Source organism: Urocitellus parryii, chromosome 8 (genome assembly GCF_045843805.1).
Source record: "Urocitellus parryii isolate mUroPar1 chromosome 8, mUroPar1.hap1, whole genome shotgun sequence".
In the NCBI taxonomy this organism is placed as follows: Eukaryota; Metazoa; Chordata; class Mammalia; order Rodentia; family Sciuridae; genus Urocitellus; species Urocitellus parryii.
In genome coordinates this window covers 118,579,232-118,604,383 of record NC_135538.1, presented here as the reverse complement: position 1 = coordinate 118,604,383, position 25,152 = coordinate 118,579,232, and the positions used below count along the sequence as shown (strand labels likewise).

Below are 25,152 nucleotides of genomic sequence, written 5' to 3'. Positions count from 1 at the left end.
AAGCCTGTGTCTTCAAATCCTTAACAAACATGGCAAGAAAGCACCCAGATCTCTCTCTCTCTCTCTTTATTTTCAGTTGCTTGCTGTTATCCAGATAATAAAAACCAACCATGAAAAACTGGGTGCCAGCCTCTCCTTTTGCTCCTAGCCCACCTCCTGGGCTGAGGAAACAGGACTGGAGTAGGAGGCAGGGAGTGGCCGATGCCACCAGGAGGAAATGAAAACTGGCTCAGAGAGGGGGAAGCCTCAAAAGAAAGAAATAAATTAAACAACCTCCTCTCCCCTCTGGCCAGGGTCCAGTTCCTTTCCCCAACTCCCCAGGGTTCAGTGAGTGCAGAATCTGATATCTGCCTCTTTCCCCTGTGTCTGGTTGGGATGGTACAGGGGACAATAGGGGACTGGGTTGGATCAGGACTACTGAAGGACTGTACCATGGGGACAGGGGGAAGCAGAAATGTGAGACCAAATTGGCATCCAGGAGTGTGTGCTCAACCCTGGGCATCTTGGCAAGGGAGGGATGAGACCTCTGAGTTAGAAGAGTCCAGCCCCTACAGATAGGGGCTCCACGGGGAGGGAGGATGAAGGTGCTGAGGAAGATTCCCAGGATGAGCCTGGGAGGAGTGTTCCAGGTATCAGCTTCCAGCCAGAGTGAGGAGTTGTCCCCACAAATGGATCAGTCCACTGAACCCATGAACTTAGGCATGGGGGGATGAATTGTTCCACAGACAGGATGAGTCTACTGGCCAATGTGGGATGGAGAGGGAGAGAAGACAGCAAAGGAAGAGTCCACTGGGGATGGGATGGGATGGAATATTCCCCACCCTTGTGTACAATGAGCCACTCAAGTTGAAGGGGAGGCAACTATCCCACAGACAAGATGGCAGGAGGTGAGGATCAGAATGAAGACTGCACCTAGGCAGGAGAGTCCCTGGATGGGGCCAGGAAGGGATAGGGAGTGACAATTGTACGTACTTTCACATCAGAATTTGAAGATTCTGAAGAGGAGAATGAATGGGGAGAAAGGAAATGAGGAAGAGTGCCCCTGCTTTAGGGCCAATGGGTTGGTAGGTGTGGGGCAGAAGATGGGGACAGATGGGAGAGAAGCTCACAGCCGGGCTTCGCCCATTCCCCCAGGCTTCTTCAGATAGTCACCACCACCCCGGCCATCAGTGGAGATTTCCCGGAAAATGGTGAGCATGGAGTGCCGGACTCTGTCAGCCAGAGCAGGGACATCATCTGGTGTCAGCCCTTCTGTGGGCACTGGTGGCAGCACCCGTACCTGACATCGCCCTGGTGAGATGAGGAGCACCATTATGGCTTGTTCTCCCAGGATTTTGCCCACAGGTAGTGCCCAGCTTCTGAGCAATGCTGCTACTCCCTTCCTCAATCTTGTGGGTTTCTTCCCCTAACCCTGGGCAACCGCCTCCTGATTGCCAGCTGCCACCTGTTTTTTGAGGCCCTCCTGTACAAAGCCTTCCCTGAACCTCAGTCCAGATATCTCCTATCACCCGGGTTTAGCCTTCACGGTGGAGGTTTATTGACTGCAGTTTTGCATATATAGACTATCTTTCCTGACAGATCAAAACAGCCCCTCTTAGAGACCAAGTACTGCCCACCCAACAGAGTATGGTGGGTGCTTAGTAGATACTTTTGCCTGATGTGGGATCATACATGGGATATTCATGTGGGTATGTCTCATGGCTCTGTCACTGAATGATCCCCTGCTCACAGGGACATACCCTAGCCTCTCCAATGGCTGTTCTGGCCACACACTACCCCAGACCTGCTCAGAGCCCTCACCCGAGGTGAAGCGGCGCTCCTTCTTGCAGTAGAAGTCTTGATAGGAGGACATGACTATGGGGACAATGGGAACCTGGAAAAGGGATAAAGTGGATCAGTCCATGGCTCCCTGAGACCAACCATTGCCCAGAGAGGAAGGAAGGATGGGGGCTGGGGACTGAGCAGTAAAAGGCGAAGTAGTAGTCACCTGGGCCTGTACTGCAAGATGGAAGGCGCCACGTTTGAAGGGCAGCATGGAGCCATTGTGATTTCTTGTTCCCTCAGGAAAAACCCAGACTCTTACCTGGTAGAGGAAGAGGATCAAGGAAGATATGCATATATGGAGGCATCAGAGTGGGTGCAATGCTATAATGAGGCCTGCCTGCCCTGTCTATCCATTAATTTATAACTGTTCCATTCCCTAGTTCCCCAAGCCCCCATTTCCCCAAAATGACTTACGTCCTGGGTAAGCAGGGTCTGGGCAACCTCAGACATGACACTGATAGCATCCCCTGTGCGCTTCCGGTCAATGAAGATGACTCCTGCCAGCCAGCAGGCCAGCCCAGCAGAGCCAGCCCATAGTAGTTCACGCTTGGCAATGGGAACACAGCGGCCTGGCAGTACCTCCATCATTCCTTAAGCAGGCATGGGGATGGGGTAAGGATCAGGGTAGAGGCAGAGTGCCACAGCAGGCATCCCACTCCACCCAGGTCATCACCCACACTAGCAGGGACTGGAGATAAAGGGAGGAGACTACATTTTACCCATGTAAAAGCAAGGGTGACTAAAGGCATATGTACCCTGCTAATGAGGGCAGACGTATTCTGGAGAAAGAAAACCTAGGAGGGAGCAAGGGAGCAACATCCTAGAAGAGAGGAGTTGAGGACCTTTAAAAGGAGCAGGTTTGTGGCAAAGTGCCAGGAGGGAGGGCATGTGCCTAGGAACGGGGTCTCACCAAGCAGGTCGAGGGAGCTCTGGTGGTTGGAGACTACAACGTAGGGCTGTGAGGGAGGGAAGTGATGGGCCCCTCGCACCTCCACTCGGATCCCATACAGGTATTTGACGTGGAGCAGCATTAGACGCAAGATCCTGTGGGGTCACGGCAAAGGGGCCCAATGGGATTCACTGATGTCCACCTGCCTGTCTCAGTTCTTCCCACCCTACTGTCTTTCTGGCCATTTTTGCAATTTTCTCCCCCTTCCATGTCCCTGGGCTTATTCAGTCTATTCTACACGTACCATGCTGCTCCCTGAATCTACCATTCACTTCTCACCCTTGGGTTCCCTCATCACCCATCCATCACCCCTCGCCCCTCACTTCATGTTCTCAACGTTGCGTCCTCGCACGGCACACACAGGGATGGCAAGCACAGCCAGGAAGAGGATCCAACCGTTGTAGAAGGCCATCTTAAAGAAATACTTGGCACTGGGGCTGCAGAACCACAGGGTGGGCAGCAGGAAGAGAAGCAGCAAGAGCAGCAGCAGCAGCACCGTCCATGCCCCGGGCCACAGCTCCATTCTGGCCACCTGCAGAGAATGGGGCAAAGGACAGTGGCCTGGTTTCTGGAGGGGAGGAGAGTGGAATGAGTAAGGCACAGAAGGAAAGGTTAGGGGGTATTATCAGGACAAGGACCAGAGATACAGAATGAGGTCTGAGCTCCTATCAAAACCTTCCCAGGAAGCCTCTCTAGGACGGGGAACTCAAGATAGTTGTCCCCACCACCTCCAAGAGGGCTCTAGATACACTGAGACAAGAAGATCTGAGACATGGATATCTACAACTCACAGATAAATGAGAACAAAACAACAAATCTAGTGTGGTGGTGCACGCCTGTAATCCCAGTGACTCAGGAAGCTGAGGCAGGAGGATCTCAAGTTCAAGGCCAGCCTCAGCAACTTTGTGAGACCCTTAGTAACTTAGCAAGACCAGTCTCAAAATAAAAAATATAATAAATGGGGATGTGGGTCAGTTATAAAGCACCCCCAGATTCAACCCTCAGCACCAAAATAAATAATAAACAGAATCAACAAAAACAATGATAGCTAACACTTGTACTGAAAAGATAACAGTCTACACCTGCTTAGCCACATGTGGATACTGAGCACCTGAAATGTGGCTAGTACAAATTCAGATATTCTAGAAATGTAAAGTATACATCAGATTTTAAAAACTTTGGGTGAAAAACGAAAGTGTAAAATACTGCCTGATAATCTTCTAATTTCTTTTGGATATATTGGGTTAATGACGTACTCCATTAAAATCAATTTCACTTTGTGTATGGTACTGGGGATGAAACCCAGGGTGCACTGCCACTGAGTTACATCTCCAGCCCTTTATTTGTTGAGACAGGGTCTCACTAAGTTGTTGAGGCTGGCCTCAAACTTGTGATTCTCCTACTTCAGCCTCCCTAGTGGCTGGGATTAAGGAATGCACCACCATGCCTGGCTCACTGTTACCTTTAATGAGGCTATAAGAAAATTAAAAATTACATGTGGCTCACATTATATTTCTATTGAACTGTGCTGGTCTATACGTTATATTAAACATTTACATACTATATACACTATAAAGTACTATTATTATTTACATTTTATAGAAAATAAACCCAGAGATTAAAGATCTTACCTGAGATCATATAGCTCCTAAACAACATTAGGTCATATAGCTCCTAAACAAAATTAGGCAGCCTGTGTCCTAAGCACTTTGTTATGCTGTCATCTGTATCTGTGTGGTGTATGTGTATACACCACACACACAGTACACAGCAGATACAGTGACTGTGAACAAACATCCAAAAACACTAAGTGATGAGAGATGGAAATGAACACACACATAATCATACAGAGAGACACATTTGCATACATGCACAAATTTACCACCATACCCAGTGACAGGTAAAGGAATATAAATGCATACCTAAAAAAAAATCTCTCCCCCTCTCCCCCTCCCCCCGGGAGCCTCCTCTATTTTCAATAAATCCAACATACCAATCCTGTTTCCACAGATAGGTAAACAAATTTCACCACCCTTTCCCCTTCTTTCTAGCCATATGCAGGCAATGTGGCTGGCCTCATCAAGTAAAACATGGAAGGTAGAGAATAAAAGGTCCAGATATCATACCACCTGCTCTGGATAGGACAGGACTCAAGTGGAAGAGGTATAGACATGCAGAGATTCTTCCTACTTCCTCCACTTTGTCTCACTGCTAAAGGGAGAGTCACAATTGACAAAAGGGGTGTTCAAGCAAATTATCTGTTATTCCCATCTAGGCCAAAGGCACTCCCTTTCTGGAACAGGAAGGGCTATACTCAAAGGTCAGAGGCAATGGAGGAAACAGGTGATCTTGCCAGTTAGGAAGGATTTCTCAGCTGCTCCATCCCACTGCCTCTTCAAGTTCAGACCTGCATGGTTTCTCCCCTGGCCTATATGCTGTAGACTCCTAACCCTTCCCCTCCAATCATCTTCCACGTGACAACCAGAAATGTTTCTGTACTGGATATTTCTGTCTTGCCCATAGGCCCTTCTTCACAAGTTGACTTCTGCTTATATTTTCCACCACATCCTCAAAAGCAGCTTTGTTTTTGCTCCAAACTGATTTACTTCAGTTTCTCAGATGCACCATGATCCTTCATGCTTCTGTGCCTTGAACATGCAGTTCCCTTTGGCTGGAATGCCCTTTCTGACTCTTCTCCAGCCTCACACAGTTCAGTTCCACCTTCTGGATGACTTCCACTCAAGGCCTGTGTTTTCATTAGATATTTTCTTATCAGTGGATCTCAAAGTATAGAGTGCAAATTCTCAGAACTCAACCCAGAAATACCAGATATATTGAATCAGAAATCCTGGGCACTGGGACTAGCAATCTGTATTTTAACAAGCTCTCCAGGTGAGTTTGATATGCACTTGGGTTCTCAAACCACTGACACTGCACCACACTAAGTTTAACAGCTCACTGGCATCCACCTCTTCACCAAGGTTGTAAAAAACTTGAAGACGGGGATTCTGTCCTATCCCCAATGCCAGGACAGTATGAGGTGGAGTAGGCATTCAATATTAACATTTGCTCAACAGATTATAAGGCTGTATACACACCCACACAGCTATAATTAATGTTGAGAGATGGTTTTGTTTTTGTTTTGCAGTACTGGGGGTTGAACCCAGGGTCTCACATATGCTAGGCAAGCACTCTGCCACTAAGCTTAAACAACCAGTTCCAAGATGGTGGCCCAGATCACAAATCAGATAGCTACCTTTTTAAGGAATATTAACTATAAAAAGTCACCAGTAAAATATGGAACATGTCAAGCTTCACAGTAACTTATTCTGAAAATAAACGATACATGGTCACAGTGAAGGCAGAGTAAATACCATGACGATATTGTCTCATACATAAGAGAGAATGGGATCAATGTGCCACTGGGGAAGGACGCTGGTATCACCAAATATGTGCCAACAGTATGAAGAGTGGGGCATAGATAATGTCCTTAAATAAATATGGATGGGGTTTCACAGCTGGCTAAACCCTGACACACATTAAGCCCACAGACAAACTATACATAGCCAATGGAGAAATAATGTGTGAAGACACAGGCCAAGGAGGTCAGCAAGATAAGGCATGGTCCTTTGCGGATTTGGACCGTTTATAATACATGATATTAAGTAACACTCTGGTCAGAAATGTCCAAGGATTTATTAACACAATGGAGTGCCAAATGGGTTAATGAGCATATAGCTCACAAAATATATTGACAATAAGTTTATTAAATAAATGGTAAGTGTAATCAGAAGCACACACACTATGGATGTATCACATCCATGCATCATTTGAAGGGGAATGCACATTTGGTAAGAATCATAACAGGGGTAACAGGCTGATCCCATCACAGTATAAGAGTGTGTGTTATTCCTTGGATCCCACAAAGGAAAACTCCTGCATATGTCGTGACCATGGACATTTGAGACCAAACAAAATAAGGTATATAAGCTTTACATGATAAACATGCAAAAGCATAAAACATGTAAGTAACATGAAATCGCCTATTAATAGGTGCAACATAAAAAACAATGCAGGACTTGAACATGTCAAAATTGGATGTGGCACAAGGACACAAGATATGAGAATGGGCAATTCTGATGGAAAATAAAAAACATTATTTCTCTATAATGTATGGATAACAGGGACAACCTAGCTGCACACAAGCTATCAAACACATTAAAGACACACAGCCAATATAGAAAACATGTCCCGCCCCCCCGCAAGGAATTTACAGTGTCAGTGTGGAAGGCCACTGAGAAATAAGGTTCTGTGCCTAGAGGGAGAGGTGCCTGAGGACATTCCTAGGAATCAAATTTTACTGGCCTTCTCTCCTCTCCCCCCACCCCGCAAGAGTCATGTGGGGCCAAAGGGCAGGAAAAGGAATTGGGGAATGTGTAGGGAATTCCCTCTCCAGGATTCCCTGTCCACACCCCCAGTTCCAAATTCAGTTTCCATCTCTCTTCCCACCCATGTCTTTTTCATTCTTCCTCTCAGGCCCCCTCTCCTTTCCCCAGCAACCCTCTTCCCTGTCGGCCTTCCCAGCCCCATCCCCTCATCTCCGTCCCTTTCAGCACCCTCCTCCCTCTTCCTCCCATCCCTTTCCCGCCCACACCTCAGTGGGGTGGGGGGCCTGGGGGGCCGGCCCCCTCCCCAGCCAGGCTGCGGCAGCGGTGGTGGCGGCTGGCTGTGTCTCTGCCTCTGTCGGGGTGTCGGTGCCAAGGGGGCGACAGGATATGGGGGTGTCCTAGCCCCGGCCGATGGAGGGGAGGTGGGAGTGGGAGGTTGGGCCCATAGCGGTAGGAATGGTGGGGGGTTGTCCCCCCAGCACCCTCCCTCCCTCCCTTTCTGCTGTCTCTGAGGGCTGGGGCTGCTGCTGCCGCTATCCCCCCCCCACCCCTCCCCAACGCCCGCTGGTTTCCGGGGCTGGCCAGGAAGTGGGGGGCGGTGATGGGCGGCCTGTCTTACCAATCTCCTCTTAGAGACCCGGCATCTCCTCTCCACCTCTACCACAGTTCTTTGGCTAACTCCGCCTCGGGAGAGCCCAGCAGGGCTCTGCTCAGTCTCCAGCTGTATCTTTTTTCCTCCAACCCCCTTTCAGCACTCACGGGCCAAGAGCCCTTGTTGTATTCCTCCATCGGCACATTCCTTTCCCTCATTCCTCATAAGCTCACCCTCTTACTGCCAGTTTTTTCTTTTCTTTCTTTCTTTCTTTTTTTTTTTTTGTGTGTGGTACTGGGGATTGAACCCAGGACTTCTTACTTGCCAGACAAGCACTGGGTTACATCCCTAACATTTAAAAAGTGTGTGTGGGTGTATTTTTTAAAAATATGCTTTAATATATATATTTTAATTTTTAAAATTCTGTGACATGGTCTCTCGCTAGGTTGCTCAGGCTGGCCTTCAACTTGCGATCCTCCAGAGTGGCTGGGGTGACAGGTGTGTGCCATTTTTTACTTGCTCTGATTTTTTTTTTCTCCTTAACTCCTTTATCTGTGCTTCGTCCCCGTCCCCTCAGCTCTTCTCAAAGACCGCTTCTCCTGTCCCCCATTCATCCCAAACATTTATCATATCAAGCACCTAATATATCCCAAGCAATAAGTTCACCTCTTTTCTTTTTCTCTTCAGGACTCCATCTCTCTCCACCTCGCCCTCCAGCTCTCTGGTCTGGTCTTTTTGCCCTTTGTCCCTCCCTCCCCCCAGCTCCATCTCTCAGCAATCAGACTCCCTCCTCCACTCTCATCCTATCTAGCCTTCTCCCGGTCCATCACTTCCATGCACATTTACCTCAGCACATCTTTCTAAGTTCCTATCAGTCTCTTTACTCAATAAGTTGAGACAATTCCCTCCCCCAACAAAGAATCTGGATGCATTTTTTTCTTCCAATGGAATTTGGGTATTAAGATACTGCTTCCTGGCGGGGTGGGAGGGAGAGTAAGGAAGCATGGTGATTCTTCTGGGATAAGTATTCCTCTTTAAATTTTGTATCTAGCTCTCAGTCCCTGCACCTCTCTTCCTCATACTCCCGTTATCAGGATCATCCATCCCATCACTCCTCCCTCCTGGGTCTCCATCTCTCCATTTCAATATCTTATTTCCTAAACTTCTTCAAGTCTCCTAAATCCTCACCTCCCTAGTTCTTCCAGCTTCTCATCTTTTCTTATTGAATCACATGGAACCTTTTTTCAGGGTGTTGCTTAACTGCCCTCAGCCTCTGTCTGCCTCCCGCCCCCAGGAACACCTATACCCTGCATGCGTTTACGTGCCCTGGTGAAGAGGTTGTATAGAACACTGATAAGAGAACTGTTACCTAGTTCTGCTCCTTGGGCCACACAGTGAGGGCCACTGTAGGAAAGGCCCAAGCTCCCAGGGGTCCAGCCCAGGAAGAAGACCCCAGTTCTGCTGGGCAAACTACAAGAAGGAAGGGGCGGGCCTAACCCCATTCTGCCGCAAGTCACCTAAAATGGAGCGGGCCTTGCCCTTTCTGCACCCACTCATAAAGGGGTGGAACCAGACCTTTTCTGTTAAGGTTTAGGACAGAGCTGTGGTCGACTGTTCCGCTCCGAGTCACATGAACAAGGGGGTGGGCCTTTAACTCTGTTCTGTAGATCACCTAAAGAGGGGCGGGCTGAATCGTCCAGCTGAAGGAGTTAGGTTAACACCAGCGCCGAAGGTCGAAGTTCGCACCATCCAAACGTGGGGCTAATCCCAATTCTGTTCCCTTCTTCACGAAGAGGGAGGGGTGGACCCAAGTTCTGCCCTCTACGTCACCCAAAGAGGCCGGAGCCATTTTGAACCCCGCGACCCTAGTATTTTTGCCCTCTTTTCCGAGATCTGCGTCGGCTTTTCCGGCTTCGGCCAATCACAGGCAAAGAAAACAGCCCAATCAGCCCAAAAAGGCCACAGCCGAAGGACCCGGATGAGGCCGAGCCAAAGCCTTTGAACTGCAAGACCCGCCAATTGTAGAGCAGTCACCATGGCGACAAGATAGAGATGAAGGGGTGGGACCAGAGAAGGCTCAACCCTCATAGAGTCGGTCCATCCCATCCCGCCGCGTGCTGCGCAGGCGCATTTTCCTTAACCACCATTTTCCGTGGAGTTCCAGCCAATCGCTTATACGCTCCAAAGTCCAATAGGAATCCGGACATTCTTTGAAAGAGGAAATGAAGGAAAGAAAGGGGCTTAATAAAGTGGGTGAGTTCTAGTAGTCCCGAACCAATTGCTTCTGGCCTTTAGTTATGAGTGGCATCTGCTCAGACAAATAAAACCCTCCTTGGCCGGGTGACAGGACCCAGTTTAGCGACTTGTTACCAATCCCTTGGTGTAGCATACTGACAGTGACTATATCAACCAATAATCATTGTTGAAGGGCAGGGCCGCCTAAACCTTTTGCCGCCCCCACCCTTTGGACCAATCCTTTCTCTTGAACCTTATGTGATTGGCAAGCATTTAGACCAATAGCAATTAGAAAACCTTGAAGCCTGCCCAACGATCGTGGGCAGGAGGCGGCTTCTTGTTTTTTGGGGCGTGTGTGTTTAGGGGGACTGAGGGGTACGCGGGGGCGAAACAGAACCGGCCATGGCAGCAGCAGAAGAGGAGGACGGGGGCCCCGAAGGGCCAAACCGCGATCGGGGCGGGGCGGGCGCGACCTTCGAATGTAATATATGTTTGGAGACCGCTCGGGAAGCTGTGGTCAGTGTGTGTGGCCACCTGTACTGGTGAGAGTCTGGGATCCGGGCTGAAGGTGGTGGGGCTTACCTCTATACTGGAGAGCCCGGGAGCGGGGAACCCTACAATCACATTGATAATCAGAGGGTCCATTTCTGTGGGTGAGGCCTGAGGAGGGGAACATACATCTTTTCTGCTATGTGTGGGAGGAGGGATCGTCTGTAGATCTGTGGAAAGGACAGTCTCAGGAACTAGGATAGGAGCTGGTGCGTGTGTAGTGTGTTATAAGGAGGAGGTTGGACCAGAATGGGGACAACTACACATCTGTGCAGCTGGGACCTGAGGGCACCTTATCCCAAGGAAGTTAAGAATTTTTTAACTAAATTGGCCCAATTCTTATATTGTGTGCATGTATGAATGTGTAACTGCAGATCCCATCATTATGTACAACTATAATGCACCAATAAAAAAGGTAGAAGAGAAAAATAGTTTTTTTTTTTTTTTTAACTGAACAGGTAGAAACGGATGAGACTCAAAGGTTAGGACAGGCATGCATCAGTTGAATAGAGGAGACCCAAGGAATATGGGCTCACATTCAGATGAGATCTGGAAGTAGGTAGTAGACAAACCTGGAGACATGGACTGTGGAGGGGCAGGATTGAGAAAACGTTGTAGAAAAAGAAACTTGAATAAGCTTAAAAGTGAGAGTAATGGGGGGGAATGTGCTAGCAAAGGGGGTTTGGTCTGGAGGAATGGGGGCTAAAAGGGGTTGGATCTGGAAAGGGGTGGGTTGAAGAAAATTGAAAATTAAGTTGAAAGAAAAGAGAGGGAGGGTTGGAGGAGAGGCGAAGGTTGAGTGTATTGTGGATGGATAGAGCTTTAGGTGTTAGATCAATAAAGCAGGAAGGCCAGGTTGGCTAGTGTGGTAGATGTTGCAGAAAATATGAAAAGAAATAGCAGGTAATATCTGGGAAGATGGGAGAGATGGGATTCTGTTAAGTCTGGGGTCTGTGTCTCTTTTTTGTAGCTAGTTTGACCATTTTTTTTCTCCCCCTCCCCCCCATCCAGTTGGCCCTGTCTTCATCAGGTGCGTACTCAGGATATGGAAAGGAAATGGGGAGGTCTGAGGAGCTGGAAGACCCTTCTATGTAGTTGAAATCACTGCATTTGTTTCTCTCCAGTGGCTGGAGACACGGCCAGATCGGCAAGAGTGCCCAGTGTGTAAAGCTGGTATCAGCAGAGAGAAGGTTGTCCCGCTTTATGGGCGAGGGAGCCAGAAGCCCCAGGATCCCAGGTGAGAGACTAGAGGTAGTGTTGAGGCAAGGATGAAGGCTTCTGTCCCAGGAAGAGGGTGTCAAAGAAGAGAGGAAAGGATCCCTCTTGACAGTCTTCTCTTCTCACCCTCAGATTGAAAACTCCACCCCGCCCCCAGGGCCAGCGACCAGCTCCAGAGAGCAGAGGGGTGAGTCTTCTTGTCCAGTTGTGTCCCTTTTTTGCCAAAGATATGCCTAGTTCCCCTGACTTTGTCTCTTCCCTAGGGATTCCAGCCATTTGGTGATACCGGGGGTTTTCACTTCTCATTTGGTGTTGGTGCTTTTCCCTTTGGCTTTTTCACCACTGTCTTCAATGCTCATGAGCCTTTCCGCAGGGGTGCAGGTAAGAGTCTTCCCTTAGCTCTTCTCAGGGAATCCCCTCAACCACCCCCCACCCCCACCAGGTTCCCTTGTGGCCTAGGAATATGTGCTTCTGCAGCTTTCCTTTCTCCCACAGGTGTGGATCTGGGACAGGGTCACCCGGCCTCCAGCTGGCAGGATTCCCTCTTCCTGTTTCTCGCCATTTTCTTCTTTTTCTGGCTGCTCAGTATTTGAGCTAAGTCTTCTTCCTGCCCACCTCCAGCCAGAGGAAAATCAGTATTGGGGGTCCCTGCTGACCCTTCCTTATTTCTGGAACCCCATTCCCTGACCCCTCCATTTCTGTTGGCTGAGACCACTCTCCAGGAGGGCATGGGAAGGAGTAGCAACAACTGTGCATAGGATGAGAGACCAGCCTCTGAACTCTCTCACTCCCTTGCTGGGTAGTAACTCCCAGCCCTGTGGAAGGAGGGCAGACTGAAAAGAGTGCCCTTTTTCCTCTCACCTAATGTTTTGCTTCCCCTGATTTCTTGATTTGATGTTGAAAGGTGGGCAATGCTCCCTCTGACTTTCCTCCATTCCTCTTGTTGATTTAATTTAATTTTTCTCTCCCCAGTGCCTAATATGAGTTTTGACTTTAAACACCCACTCCCCCCCCCACTACCTCCTTTATTACAAGTTCAATAAAAAAGGTAAAATGTATTGATGGGAACTCTTCCCAAGTTCTTCCTTCTCTTCTTCCTTCCAGGAGAGAAGCCTCTTCACCCTAACTTAAATAGATGTTTGGTGATAAGTCCCTCCCCCAACCCCTTCACACTCTCTCTTTCTCTGTCACACACACACACACACACACACACACACACACACACACATACACATAAACAGAAGACACAACAGTATGGGCAAGATGTATCAGGTGTTTATTCAGCATGGTTTGTGGAGGGCTCTGGTTGTGGAAGAAAGTGTGTTGAGGTGGGGTAGAGATTGTACAGGGTTTAGGGCCAGCACAGTTCAAGGGAAAAAAGCAAGGGAACTGAAGGACAGGATCTGACTGGGGTCCCCTTAAGACCCTCCTGTTCCACTCTCGGCTGCCTCCGGCTCCTCTGACTGATTTAACTCTGCACGTTCTTCCTCTTCCTCCTGGTTTTCTGGGGCCTTCCTAAGGAGGATTGGGGAGAATTCCACATATGGCTCCTAGCTCTCCATTGTTCCATCCCCCACACCCCTCACTGGCTGCCTGGAAGCCCTAAATCTGAGGCATTTGGCTTTCTTCACTCACCTCTCCTCTCCTTGGCGTCGCCTCTTTCTCCACATGATGATCCCAATGAGGAGGGCAGTTATCCCTAGGCCTCCCAGGATCCCCAGAGCTAGGGCTACAGTTCCCAGCTCTGATCCTCCCACAGATCCTGTAAGGAGATGGAGAAAATTGAGGGCACAACCTTCACTTTTCACCATTCCTTCCTTTCTTTTTTTCTTATTTATTTTTTTTTTTAGTTGTAGATGAGACACAATACCTTTATTTTATTTATTTATTTATCTTTATGCGGTGCTGAGGAACTAACCCAGGGCCTCACACATGCTAGGCAAGCATTCTACCACTGAGCTACAACCCCAGCCCACTATTCCTTTTTTTTTTTTTTAACCATACGATTTTTAAAAATTTTTTTTTAGTCATACATGACAGCAGAATGTATTTTGACATATAATACATACATGGAATGTACATACATCAATCATATTGTCTATTCTATTCTGCTGTCCTCCCACTATTCCTTTCTTATTGACCATCTCCCCAGTCCATGTGGAAGGGACTGTCTGCTTTTCTCTGACTCTGTTCCAATCAATCCCTCACCTGTGGTTGGCCCCTCCTCTCCAGTTTCTGGAAGAAAAGTTGGGGCAAGTCAGAAGGAAAGACTTCAGTTTGGGAAAGGACTGTTTGGTGGGAGCGACAGTGGAGTCTTTCCCTCTGGTTCAGAGGAGAGAGGCTGGGCTGTTCTCTTGGCAGGATTTGGGTGGGGCAGAGACCTGGGTGTGGGTGCATTGAGGGTGGGGTAGGATGGCTCTTGGGGATAATGCCAGAAGGGGATAGGGAGTTGGAGCCTACTATGTCCCTCATCCCAGGCCCAGGGTCTCAGGAATTTGGGAAATGGTCTTACCTGTAATGCTGATGCTGACAGCAGGGCTTTCCTGGGACCCATGGCTGGGATGTGTAGCAACGCAACTGTAAGTCCCCTGGTCCTGAGGCCCTACCTCAGGGAGGAGCAGGATGGGGCTAGGGGGAAGGGGCAGGGGCATGCCCTGGTGGAGGAAGGGGGACACTAGGCTATTACAAAATCCCCATCCACATGTCTCCACTGCCTAAGATACCCTGTCTTCTTTCGCAGCTCCTTGCCCACCTTTCCTCCATTAGCCCTCTGCCCTTCTTCCAATTGCCAGTTACTTCTTCCAGTTGCCACTCTACCTCCCAGCTCCCCCTGGTCACTCACATCCTTCACCCAGTGAATTTGAGGAGGGGGCTGGGCAGGGGCTTCACAGGTCAGAGTCACGGTCCCACCACGAACTACTGCTCCCCCTTCTGGTTCCACCACCAATCGAACTTCCTCCAGAGGCACAGGCTCTGAGGGCAGGAAGGGGCACGAGGTTGAGTGTTAACACCTGGGAGTGGTCACGGTGAGTGTGGGCTTGACCATTGCCTCCGGGAGGACCATACTTCCAGAACATGTTCACTTGAACTTGGGGCTCTCCCCATCTGCTCACCCCAGACACTGGGCTGGATGGGGGCTGTGTTCAAGGCCCGGCGCCTGGGAATGCCTGGGCTGAAGCTACAGGAGAAGGTGGGGTGGGCATTTCCATCCCGGGCTGGGGTCACCATCAGTTCTGACTGGAGTGTGAAGAGCCCTGTCTCAGGGTTTCTCCTAATCTGTTCCTTCACAGACACTCCTATGGGAGGGAGGACAAAAGAAGACATCCAGGTGGGAGATATTGATCTAAGAAGAAGGAAGCTGTGGGGCAGGGGGTGTGCACATGGGGACTCACCTTTTCCATCAGGTATCAGGGGTTTCCCATCTAAGTGCCAGCTAAGAGTTCCCTCAGGGTAACTTCCCTCGGACACACATGTCCCCACCTGAAGAAAGAGTGGTAACCTCATCATTGAAAATGTGAGATATATTCATACAGTACATAACCACATTCACATCACCACTTTCTGCTTCTCCCGCTTCTTTCCACTACCTTATTCGGGACCCCAGCCATGAGTTCAGAAGCAGGATCTAGAATTTCTGGCTTCCCAGGAATTTCTGCAGGAGGGAAAAGTCTTGTCAGAGGCTGCAGCTTTGAAGGTTCCCACTCTCCAGGTGTGATAGTGTAGGTAGTGAAGTCAGAGGTCCTCACACACCAGGGCCAAGAAGTCAAGGGCTGGGAGTGAAAGCTTTTTCTTAGATGAGAAGTGGGCCTTGGGCAAGGCCCTGGAACCCTTACGGTAGACTCGGACCCGGTAGTTGGACTTGGTCTCCTTTCCATGCCTGTTGGTTGCCCGGCACCGGAAAGTCCCCTCATCCTGGATCCCAATTGCTGGAAGGAGGAGGGAGCCATTGGGGAGGACACGAGCCACACTATCCCAGGGGCTTCCCTGGGGAGACAGGATCTTCCAAGCCTCTGTCCGGCCTGTATTCTGGAGACAAAGAAGGGCCTGAGCAATGCCAGTTCTCTGGGAAAGTCTGATCGAACAGTGATGGGGATGCAAGCTATCACAGGTCTCTATGAAAATTGGGACAGGGCCCTGCTTACCAGTTTCCATTCCAGCTGCTGGGGTGGTTTCTTGGGGGCCCCCTTACAGTTCAGCACCAATGGCTCTCCAATCCGGGCTGTGATATTTTGAGCGCCTACTACTGCCCCTGGGAAACAGCACTGAGGTAGAAGGGGCAGGAAGGGAGATAGGCTAATGAAATTAGGGGAGCGTGGGTTAAGAACTTGAAAGCAAGTGTCCAAGATCTAGAAAAATTCCAGGGAAATTATGGGCAAAGTGTTTTCTCCAGGGAGAATCATTGGGGACAGGGAATGGCTCACCCCATAGACTGAGGACCAGCACCCAGGTTCCAGCCGTTGCCCCTGCTGCCATCCTGCTTCTTTCCTAGGCTCCTGTCTGTCCCTTTCCCTTTAGTGGTCACCGCCCTGGGTGGGGCTTGCACCCTCTCCCCTACCCCCATCTCCCAGTCTTGTCCCTTTGCAGGGAATGCTAGGAATTCATGCTTCTTGAACAAGAGTCCTTCAGGTGCTAGGAGAAGCAGTTCTTACCTCACCCTTGGGCACTGCCAACTCTGGACACAACCACTTCCCTGGGGGTGAGGAGTGTACCTCTTAAGGTCTCATTCTCTTAGAGCCCCCCACTGCATTCATAGTCCATCATTCCTTTGCTGAGGGCTGCCTGGAGCCCCATTTTGACTAGGCATGGTTGCTAAGCAACAGGGTTCAGCTGTTGTCTCCAGGGATGGACTTGGGGCCTGAATGATGAGGAACAGGGTAGGGGACTGGGAAGAAATCTATTGGGGCTTTGAGAGAAACATTTTTTCTTCTAGGGTCTTTCATTTTTTGAAAAAAAAAAAAAATTCTCAACTAAACCCAGGGAAAAAAGAAATTTCTTTATTTAAAACTGAATTGTTTTTCTTTTTTTTCTGTGAAACTACAAGTTTACAAGTGAGGAGAGAACTGCCCCTGGCCCCGTGCCTCCCACCCCCCACCCATCACACTCCCAACCTGTTCCCCAATCCTGCCAGGATCTTTAATGGGAGGGGTTCCCCACTCTTGACAGTTTTGTAAAATCCTGAGGATGTTTGAGGGGATTAGATAGTAGGGTTCAGGGCCAAGGATGGGACAGTGTTTTTTCTTCCCCCATACCTGGATTTTTGCAACCTCCCACCTCTCCCCACCCCCTTGATTTTGGTGAGAAAAAAGGATACCTCATTTTTGGGGAAACTGAGGGAAATACATATATAAGCACCCAACCCATATTTAACATATTTGGCAAGAATCCCCTCTCTGTTCTTTATCCTCCAATCTGCAAATGACAATTAAAGAAAAAAAAAAGATTTAATTAAAAGATGTGTCACATGGGGAAGGTGGCAACTTCAATTTCTTCAATTGTTGAGTTTAGCCCTGCCCAAGGGTTGTGGGAAGGGGGTTGGATATAGGGGGCCAGCAAGGCAAACCCCTTACTGCCTCTGATCCAAATACAACAGAAACTGCCTGCATAAGCAAAGAACACCTAAGTGATTTTAGAGGGAAGGGCTTGGTGTTCTGTAAAATTCACTTTCTGATGAGCAGGCATAGAGCCAGGTGGGCTTCTTCACTGGTATTGTTGGTTCCCCTTTCTCTTATGGAGACCCCTTTGGCTATCACCTCTAATATGGGAAAGCAAGAAATTATATTAAAAAAAGTATGTTTATTTTAAAAAAGAAAACAAAACTACTTCCCCATACTAAAAAATTAAGAGCCACCACCACCACCACCACCAAAAAATAAAAATAAAAGACGATACAGATGGATCCCAGGGTTTCGTTTCTTTAAAAACAAAAACAAAAAACAACAAAAAAAAATCCCAAAGCCCAGTCAACAATTCCCTAAAGTAGCAGAAACTCCCTCCGAGGTAGATATCTGAGTCAGACACTCTCGTCCACCGAGCGATTCTATTGGTTTAAGATGAGCTGCATATGAGGTAATAAAGCCGTCTGGAGGGGAAGGGGGTGGGGATGCACAGGGGGCGTGGCCCATGTCATTTGTCCAGAAGTCGAGTCCCCATTTTTGGCATCTCTGGGTCGGGCAGGGCTGACGTCTCCAGATTCCAGAGCATATTAGCAGGGTGGGGAGGGTAAGTGGGGGAGTACACAGAAACAGAAGAGTTGTATGTGAGTGTGTATGGGGGGGGGTGAGAAAAAGGGGTCTGGGAAATAGGTATCTGATTTGCTGTGTAAGAGAAAAGGGGGAAAAGACAAAAAAGGAAAAAAGGAGGAGATAGACCCCACTCTCCCCTAAAGGGCCCCATTCTCCCTGCCATGTAGTCAGCACCCCCAGCACTGAGAGTCTAATTGGGGAGGGTTGACCCCATTCGCCCTTCTCTTTCTTGTGCTTCTCCTGTTAGGGGTTTGTCCTCTGGATGCCTGCGTCCTCTTCAAGAGTCGCCTTATGAGAGCCCCCACCCCCAGTGATCCTGAGGGGCAAGATCAGTTGGAGGTGTCAGAGTGAACACTCCCTGGTCCCTCTGTGGGGGATGTCACTGAAGATGGGGTCACAGCTTCCTGCCAGCCGCCATTTGCCTGGAAAAAGGGAGAAAGACAGTAGGAATAGGGTCCTGGAAAATTCTGTGGAGGTGGGGTGGACAACACTGCTTGGGGAAAGGCCCTCCCATCATGGTAAGAGCGAGTGAGAGTGAGTTGAATATCCACTCACCCTCATTTCCCGAGGGCTGTACATCTGGCCTCCTCCAAGGTTATCCCCATAGCCTCCTGGCCCCATGGAGTGTCGGAGTGATTCCACCTACAGGCAGCAGAGGAAGGTAAAACAGTGAAAAGAAGCCTCAGAGGATATCTTGTACCCTAAAGAGGAGAAACAAGAGTTTGGGAAAGTTCCACTCAAGGAGATAGGGCACCTGACCTGGGAAGCAGAATAGGAATCTCCGTTGAGCCCAGGCATCCCCAAAAACATGTCTCCGGATCCTGAGAGATTGAAAGAACCGCCAGAGCCTTGGAGGAGTAAAGAGGGAATTAGAGAAGAGTATAATGGAGTCTGTGGTGGCAGATAGGAGATGAACACAACTCTCAGGTTCCAGAAAGCCCTCTAAATTAGCTCTGTAGGGACATATGTATATCTGTATACAAATTATCCACAAAACAACATTTCAGCACTCAGAATAGATTCCAAAGCCTTCCCTGGCCACCCACTGGAAGAAAGGCTGAAGCAACTTCATTGGAATGGCCTGTGTCCACTGACATTACCACCCCATTTCAGCTTGGTCCCTCTCAACCCCCAAAATTCTCTGATAGGATTATGCCTAGATAGGAAGTGGGAACAAAAGCAGGAAGTATGTAAAATAGCCAGGGTGGCAGTGAGCTCCACCTGCAGAGGAAGGGGGTGTTGGGGAGCTTGTGCGGCTGTGGCCCCCTTGGGTGACTGATACGGCAGTCTTGACAGCGTAGATGTTTGCCTCTTCTTGGAATTTTCCAATATTTTTCTTATACCGAATTCGCTTATTACCAAACCAATTGGAGACCTGTGGGATGGTGGGCAAAGAGAGTCAGGTGGAAACCCCTCATTGAGTAGGATCCGAGAGCTTTTTGCCCAAAGACTCCTTCCCAAACTCCCACATTACCTGAGAGACAGTGATGCCACACTTCTTGGCAAGCTCCTCCTTAGCCTCTTCACTAGGATATGGGTTACTCAGGTGGGAGTAGAAATACTCATTTAGGACTTCAGTGGCCTGTTTGCTGAAGTTACGGCGTTTCCGTCTATAAAGGATGGAGAAGAGTAGCGAGGATGTTAGCATCCTGGCAGCCATACTGCAGGACTCTAGGGGGCATCGTTGTGTGGAGTACCATGTTATGCAACATGGTGGCTCAGGGTCTTGGAGAGAAATGGGAAAGAGCCTGGTACTGGGGGTTGGTCTTAGTCCTTGGACCCCACCTGGCATCCAAGAAACGGGAACGAAGGATCATGACGGCCTCACAGGTACTCTGCTTGAGCTGCATCTGGATGGCGCTGAACTTTCGATGAATGATGCTCACCATGCGCTCCATTTCCTTGGGTGCCACGGGCCGCGTGCGGCTCTGCTCCCTCAGCAGGTTCATGACATGGGTTGTAAACTCGTTACATGCCTGTAGTGGGGAGCAGGTGGGCTGGTGAGAAGCCCTTTGGCTTTGGTATTCCCTCCAAAGAGCTTCCTCCTCCACCCACCCTAGCTTCCTCTCCTCACCTGCTCATACTTCTCCAGCTCTGAGTGGTAGATGTGGCGGATCTGGGCAAGCTTGCTGCGATAGTCCGAGTGTTCGATGGAATTGTCAGGGGACACACCACCCCCAGAGGCTGCTGCGGCTGCAGCGGCTGCAGCTGAGCCTCCCCCCTTCTCAGGCCCAGCCACACCCTCTGCCAGAAGCATGTTGTCCAAGCGCATCAGCTGTGGGTCCACTGGCTCCTCCTCTTGGGAGCTTCGAATGCTGAGGCCTAGCATGCAGGTAAGTAGACTTAGGGACACAGACACCCCTTACCCAAAGTTCAGTCTTCCTGTTGCCTCCTGTAAACCCAAGTCTACAGGCTTTGGTTCCTTCCCCAGTCTCTCTCAGCAATACCTTTCCTCAGGGTCCCAAGTTGTCAAACTCAGCCCCATAGTAAACATGGCTGTCCCCAGAGTTGAGGATTCAAGGGGGAGACCCCCACATACCAGTTTTTTCCTTGATTTCACACAGGACACTAAAGAGAGCAGGCTTCATTCTGTGGCAGTTTAGGGCGTGTTTCCTTAGGAAGAATGGGAGTAGAGAAAGAAAAGTTGAGGAGCTAAACAGCAAGGGAACCATAGCAGTGTGAGAGGGCAAGGAGAGAGAAGAGGAAATCTGCAAAGGAAGAAAGCAGAGTTTGGGGATGGTTCCTGGGTAGCAATCAGCTTCCGAACATGGGGAAGCTACTCAGCTTATTAGCAGATATTGGCAGAAGGCAAAAAGGCACCATGGTGGGCTGGGGACTTTGGGAGTTGGTCACGAAAAGCTGTGAAGAAGGAATTTGGGGGTAACTGGAAAAATGAGAGTGACTAGGTAGACTTCAGAAAAAGGGATGGATACTAAAGGGGAGAAGGTTCAGAATTTTGAGGTGGCAGAGAGGGGTTGGGGGTGCCCAGGTAAGGAAGGAGTTCAGTATAAGGTATCTAGAAAGGTCCTGGGGCTAAGGGAGGGAGAAGGGACCCTTGGAGGCTGGGGCCATGGGTTGGAGAGGACTGTCAGCACCTTTGGGAAGGGTTGTTGAGGTCCCAGATCTGGAGAGAATGGGGCAAGCTGGGTGGAGAGTTAGGGGAGGAAACAGCATGGTCTAAGAACAGTTTGTGAGTCTGGGAGCCAGAAGGGGGCTCCGGAGATGAGAAGGGATGAGTGTGGAGGGTCAGCAAAAGGTTAGGAGGGGGAGACCACCTGGGCTTCCCTCTGGAGGTTTCAGGGCCTGGGGCTGAAAGGAGGTTTTGAAAGAGATCACTTCGCTCAAGGGATCCCAGGCTAAGGGAGAGAAGAGAGCTGAGAGGGCCCTGGAGTTGGGGCGGGGGTGGGGGTGGGGGGCTCCCAGAAGACTCAGCTTGTGAATGGGGTCCTGTGGGTCTGTGTGGGGTCCCGGGGTGGGGGCACTCACTTGGCCTGGGCCTCGTCCAGGCTCTGGTCGGTGATGGTCATTATCTGCTGCAGAATGTCCCCGATGTCTTGCTTCCCTCGGCCTCCCGGGACCCCCCCGCTACCCCCACCGGGGTCTCCGCCACCGGGAGGCTCGCCAGGGCCCCCAGGTTCCCCACCCACCAATCCTAGGCCCCCCCGGCCTCCGCCTGGAGGGGGCGGCCCCAGTAGCCGCTCGTCCATAGCTGGGGGGGGGGCCCTGAGGCCCCCTCCCTGCTCCGCCCCTCCCCCCGCCTGGTTACTTCCCCCCCAAACTCGCTGGGGCCGCTGCTCCCTCCGCCCCAACCCCCGCCCGTCTCCCCCCCTCCTCGCTCCCCCGGGGGTTCACCCCGGCACTGAAGGGAGACCTGGGGTACCGGCTGGGCCCCCCACAGGAGACCCCGGCCCCCGGCGGCGGAGAAAATGGAGCCGGAGAGAGAGAGGAGGCCCAAGCGGGGGTGTGTGTGAGAGAGAGGGAGGAGGGAGGAGGGAGAAGGGGGGAGCGAGGGAGGGAGGCTGGGGGAGGGGAACCCGGGAGGAAGAGGAGGGGAGAAGAGAGGAGGAACAGGGAGGAGCCGGGGGCGGAGAGAGACACAGTGAAACAGAGGAACTGAGACCGAGTGGAGGAGGGGAGAGGGAAGACGGGACGAGGGGAGGAGACTGGCACTTCGGGGCACTAAGGGGAAGGCCCGGGGGCTGGACTTCCGTGGCCGGGGAGGGGGGCGTGGTGGGGGCTGGGGTGTCCACCTCCTGGGTTCTGAGTCTCCACCCTAGGTGACACCGACTCTAGCCGCTGGAATGCCGGGATTCACAGGCAGCTCAGTTCATATTTCTTGTTCTAATGACTCCCCTCCCTGTTCTACTTAATTAAAACCAGGAGAGGGGGGCTGGGGAGATAATTAGGGAGGTCTCCAGCCGCTGCTTAATGAGCCAGTAATTAACCAGCTAGGGAGGGGAGCTGGCCTCTGGCCAGACTGGGGAAAGAGGGCGCCTCTGGCCTCACCTTCCTATTCTCCACCCTCCCACCCCGCAGACATCAGTCTTCAGTCCAGAGGGGAATTATATTTATTTATACAATCAAAACATCAGACAAACTCAGCAGCAGTGGGGAGGGAGGGTGGGCAGGCTAAAGGTCCATTCACAGCTCCTAGGCCCTCTGTATTGGGTGCTAGATGGTGCCCAAGGCAGGGATGAGAAAATACTCTTGATCTTTCTGTGCTGTGCCCACCCTCCCTTTCTTCCTATGGGGAAGGAGGGTAGAGCTGTCTATCAAGTGATAACCTTAGGAGACTTGCCTTGAGAGGGAAAGGCCTGAGCCCTCACACCCTGCCTAGTAGCTGGATAGCTCAGGACAGGGACTCCCAGTTACTGCCTGAGATCGATGGCTGGGATCCTCTTACAGCCTCAAGCTCCAGAATACTTGAGGAAGTTCATTGACCATCCTACCTTGCCTATTCCCAGGATTTGAGGACTTTCACCCCCTCCAGTTCCCAGGGAAGGTGCTGAGGGTGGTGATCACTGTAATTTCTGCTGGGTCTTCCAGTCTCTGGTACCCATGCCAGGCAGGGTTGAGGGCAGACATTGGCTGCCCAGCTTTGAGCCCCAGGAGGGAGGAGGGGCTAGTTGGAGACTCAAGTCTCAGCAGGTGTGTGTGGGGGGCCGGGATCTTTGCTCCTCCATTCGACCCCCACCCTGAACTCTCAGCAGCAACTCCAGGAGCTCTTGCCCCCCTGGTGGGAGGGGAGGCTCTGATCTCTGGGCTTCCATGCGCTGGCACTGGAGGAGTGGAGGGAGAAAGCATTGGTAAGGACTGGGGGGTAGGTATCCTTGAGAGGAGCCAAGGCTGGCTTGGTGGGGTCGGGGGAGCAGATCGGAAGCCTATGATGGGGATGGGGGGACTGGGGACTGGGTATGGGGCAGATGTCTAGGGACAAAGAGGAGTAGATCCAAACAGAACAGGGGGCAAGAGACCAGACCTTCTGGGGGTGTCTTACCTGGTGACTGAGGATGGTGCTGTAGAGCTGCTCTCTGTCCTCGAGAGGCCGGGGTGGGATTGGAGTTAGGCTTGAAGGATTCTGAGGGGCTCGGAAGGTGGCCCTCTGCTCCTCTAAGCGGCGGGACTGGGCCTCAGCCACCAGGTCCAGAAGGAGTTCAGTCTGCAGGGAAAGCAGGGAGGCCGAACGGGGCCCCAAGGCTGGGGAGAGGAGGGAGGAGGGCTCAGAGACCCAGAGAAGTTGGTGGATTGGAGCAGTGGGGGATGATGAGGGGGTGAAGTGACTAGGAACTTTGGGTCGGAGCCATGGGGATGTGATGGGGAGTCTGGAGAGGTAGGGATGGAGTCAGGATGTGGGCACCAGGGTCAGGGGGTTCCCTGGGTGCGTTGGGGTACCTGTGTGGCGGGTTCCAGGAGGAGGGGATGGAGGAGCAGATCGCCAAGGCCGAATGGTGGAGTTCAGAGGAGGCCAGCCCAGCTCTTCTTCTGGGGGTCCCTGATGCCAAGAGACATACATTCCAGTCAAGCCCCGGTAGGTGGAGGGAGTAGGGTGGGCAGAGGGATAGGTCAGTGTCCCATTTCCTGTGTTTCTGTTCCTGCCTTAGGGTGCCCAAGCCTTTTCAAGTCCTTTAGGTCCACCGTCACTAGATCTTTACTCTGGGTCCTTGCATTTCTCTCTCCACAGAGTTAGCCTCCCCAGTTAGTGCCCAGCTCACCTGCTCACCATCTTCTTCCTGGGGTCTCTCAGCCTCCATCCCCTTTCGGGGAGAAACTGATGGGGGAGGGGTGACTGGGATTTGGGAGGAGGGCCGGAACCTTGGGTTCCTGAGGGGAGTGGGGGCTGGAAGGGGTGGGGGTGAGCTGGGGGATGGATGCCTGGGCACTGAGCAGGAAGCTGGGTTCCTGGTCAGCCCCCCCACGGCCCCGCCCATCCATGTCAACTTCCTCCATTCTCTTTTCCCACCCAAACAGTTTGTTTGACCCCTCTCCCCAGGGGAGCATAAAGACTGGGAACAACTCCTCCAGCTGCAGGAGTGGAGAGGTTTCTGGGGTGGGGAGGGAGATTTTGGTCTTCTCTCCAGAGCCTCAGTAGCCTCCCAACCCCCAATTTAGCTCCCTTCACTGCCCCCCCCCCATCTCTTTCTGTCAACACAGGAACTAGCTATACAGGAAGTGTGGTTTCACTCTTCAGGATCCCCCTCCCCCAAACCAGGTCCTTTTCCTCCCTAAAACAGACCTAGGATTTGGCCCTTCCCAACTCCCCTCAGACTTATTGGGATTAGGAGGCACATGGTTCCAGTGGAAAGCAGAGCACTCAGAGCAGTGTGTGTGTGTGTACACATGTATCCCTAGCACTGGTTCTCACATGCAATAGTTACTCAAGAATTATGGGCTGGGGGCTGGGATTGTAGCTCAGTGGTATTTGTGAGGTTCCATACCCAGCACCACATAAAAAACTAAATAAAGATACTGTGTCCATCTACAACTAAAAATATTTTTTGAAAGAATTAAGGATTGAATAATTATTCCTGCCCACTAGATGTTTAGCTCTTAAGGATTAAGGGTGCAGTGGCACATGCCTATAATCCTAGCAAGGCAGGAGGATCACAAGTTTGAGGCCAGCCTCAGCAACTCAGTGAGGCCCTAAGCAACTTAGCA

General features: G+C 50.8%; 5 protein-coding genes across 8 annotated transcripts; 1 reads left to right on the top strand and 4 right to left on the bottom strand.

Moving 5' to 3' along the window:
* Positions 1–51: 51 nt before the first annotated feature.
* On the bottom strand, positions 52–7,693 carry Agpat1 (1-acylglycerol-3-phosphate O-acyltransferase 1). 4 transcript variants are annotated; one of them, XM_026415441.2, is made up of 7 exons: positions 7,428–7,693; positions 3,097–3,305; positions 2,735–2,868; positions 2,239–2,414; positions 1,988–2,083; positions 1,801–1,873; positions 52–1,290 (listed from the first exon to the last, which is right to left on the bottom strand). In XM_026415441.2, the coding sequence occupies exons 2-7, from the start codon at positions 3,294–3,296 to the stop codon at positions 1,106–1,108; spliced, it is 864 nt and encodes a 287-aa protein (XP_026271226.1). In that variant the 5' UTR covers positions 3,297–3,305; positions 7,428–7,693; the 3' UTR covers positions 52–1,105. The 4 variants fall into 4 exon arrangements, with proteins under 4 accessions (XP_026271226.1, XP_026271225.1, XP_026271227.1 ...); XM_026415440.2 differs by having other exon boundaries at positions 3,097–3,341; positions 7,428–7,692; XM_026415442.2 differs by lacking the exon at positions 7,428–7,693 and adding an exon at positions 4,900–5,346 and having other exon boundaries at positions 3,097–3,341.
* Positions 7,694–10,309: 2,616 nt separating this feature from the next.
* Positions 10,310–12,813, top strand: Rnf5 (ring finger protein 5). The gene is made up of 6 exons (XM_026415380.2): positions 10,310–10,530; positions 11,549–11,567; positions 11,662–11,774; positions 11,888–11,942; positions 12,019–12,136; positions 12,251–12,813. The coding sequence occupies exons 1-6, from the start codon at positions 10,391–10,393 to the stop codon at positions 12,346–12,348; spliced, it is 543 nt and encodes a 180-aa protein (XP_026271165.2). The 5' UTR covers positions 10,310–10,390; the 3' UTR covers positions 12,349–12,813.
* Positions 12,814–13,096: 283 nt separating this feature from the next.
* On the bottom strand, positions 13,097–16,715 carry Ager (advanced glycosylation end-product specific receptor). The gene is made up of 11 exons (XM_026415381.2): positions 16,177–16,715; positions 15,898–16,004; positions 15,589–15,781; positions 15,343–15,407; positions 15,148–15,235; positions 14,869–15,051; positions 14,598–14,728; positions 14,268–14,409; positions 13,964–13,990; positions 13,391–13,517; positions 13,097–13,270 (listed from the first exon to the last, which is right to left on the bottom strand). Exons 1-11 carry the CDS (start codon positions 16,226–16,228, stop codon positions 13,174–13,176), a joined length of 1,212 nt encoding a protein of 403 aa, XP_026271166.1. The 5' UTR covers positions 16,229–16,715; the 3' UTR covers positions 13,097–13,173.
* Positions 16,716–16,850: 135 nt separating this feature from the next.
* Positions 16,851–21,739, bottom strand: Pbx2 (PBX homeobox 2). The gene is made up of 9 exons (XM_026415407.2): positions 21,484–21,739; positions 20,537–20,610; positions 20,072–20,319; positions 19,783–19,973; positions 19,472–19,607; positions 19,219–19,372; positions 18,757–18,845; positions 18,553–18,639; positions 16,851–18,419 (listed from the first exon to the last, which is right to left on the bottom strand). Exons 1-9 carry the CDS (start codon positions 21,702–21,704, stop codon positions 18,327–18,329), a joined length of 1,293 nt encoding a protein of 430 aa, XP_026271192.2. The 5' UTR covers positions 21,705–21,739; the 3' UTR covers positions 16,851–18,326.
* Positions 21,740–22,617: 878 nt separating this feature from the next.
* Positions 22,618–24,334, bottom strand: Gpsm3 (G protein signaling modulator 3). The gene is made up of 4 exons (XM_026415408.2): positions 24,210–24,334; positions 23,890–23,989; positions 23,495–23,694; positions 22,618–23,276 (listed from the first exon to the last, which is right to left on the bottom strand). Exons 1-4 carry the CDS (start codon positions 24,246–24,248, stop codon positions 23,139–23,141), a joined length of 477 nt encoding a protein of 158 aa, XP_026271193.2. The 5' UTR covers positions 24,249–24,334; the 3' UTR covers positions 22,618–23,138.
* Between the last annotated feature and the right edge of the window lie 818 nt (positions 24,335–25,152).

What these genes read in the sequence shown, in the direction of transcription:
- Agpat1 (XM_026415441.2), bottom strand. Translation starts at nt 3,296, where the DNA reads ATGGAGCTGTGGCCCGGGGCATGGACGGTGCTGCTGCTGCTGCTCTTG. An exon ending in AGACCCTGCTTACCCAGGAC is followed by an intron (nt 2,084 to 2,238) that starts GTAAGTCATTTT and finishes TTCCTCTACCAG; the next exon opens with GTAAGAGTCTGGGTTTTTCC. An exon ending in ATCTTGCAGTACAGGCCCAG is followed by an intron (nt 1,874 to 1,987) that starts GTGACTACTACT and finishes TCCCTTTTCCAG; the next exon opens with GTTCCCATTGTCCCCATAGT.
- Rnf5 (XM_026415380.2), top strand. Translation starts at nt 10,391, where the DNA reads ATGGCAGCAGCAGAAGAGGAGGACGGGGGCCCCGAAGGGCCAAACCGC. An exon ending in CAGCTCCAGAGAGCAGAGGG is followed by an intron (nt 11,943 to 12,018) that starts GTGAGTCTTCTT and finishes TCTCTTCCCTAG; the next exon opens with GGATTCCAGCCATTTGGTGA. An exon ending in GCCTTTCCGCAGGGGTGCAG is followed by an intron (nt 12,137 to 12,250) that starts GTAAGAGTCTTC and finishes TTTCTCCCACAG; the next exon opens with GTGTGGATCTGGGACAGGGT.
- Ager (XM_026415381.2), bottom strand. Translation starts at nt 16,228, where the DNA reads ATGGCAGCAGGGGCAACGGCTGGAACCTGGGTGCTGGTCCTCAGTCTA. An exon ending in CTACCGGGTCCGAGTCTACC is followed by an intron (nt 15,408 to 15,588) that starts GTAAGGGTTCCA and finishes TCCCTCCTGCAG; the next exon opens with AAATTCCTGGGAAGCCAGAA. An exon ending in CCTGATACCTGATGGAAAAG is followed by an intron (nt 15,052 to 15,147) that starts GTGAGTCCCCAT and finishes TCCCTCCCATAG; the next exon opens with GAGTGTCTGTGAAGGAACAG.
- Pbx2 (XM_026415407.2), bottom strand. Translation starts at nt 21,704, where the DNA reads ATGGACGAGCGGCTACTGGGGCCGCCCCCTCCAGGCGGAGGCCGGGGG. An exon ending in CTGGACGAGGCCCAGGCCAA is followed by an intron (nt 20,611 to 21,483) that starts GTGAGTGCCCCC and finishes ATTCTTCCTAAG; the next exon opens with GAAACACGCCCTAAACTGCC. An exon ending in ATTCCTATTCTGCTTCCCAG is followed by an intron (nt 18,640 to 18,756) that starts GTCAGGTGCCCT and finishes TGCTGCCTGTAG; the next exon opens with GTGGAATCACTCCGACACTC.
- Gpsm3 (XM_026415408.2), bottom strand. Translation starts at nt 24,248, where the DNA reads ATGGAGGCTGAGAGACCCCAGGAAGAAGATGGTGAGCAG. An exon ending in TCCTGGAACCCGCCACACAG is followed by an intron (nt 23,695 to 23,889) that starts GTACCCCAACGC and finishes TCCTCTCCCCAG; the next exon opens with CCTTGGGGCCCCGTTCGGCC. An exon ending in GCACCATCCTCAGTCACCAG is followed by an intron (nt 23,277 to 23,494) that starts GTAAGACACCCC and finishes CCACTCCTCCAG; the next exon opens with TGCCAGCGCATGGAAGCCCA.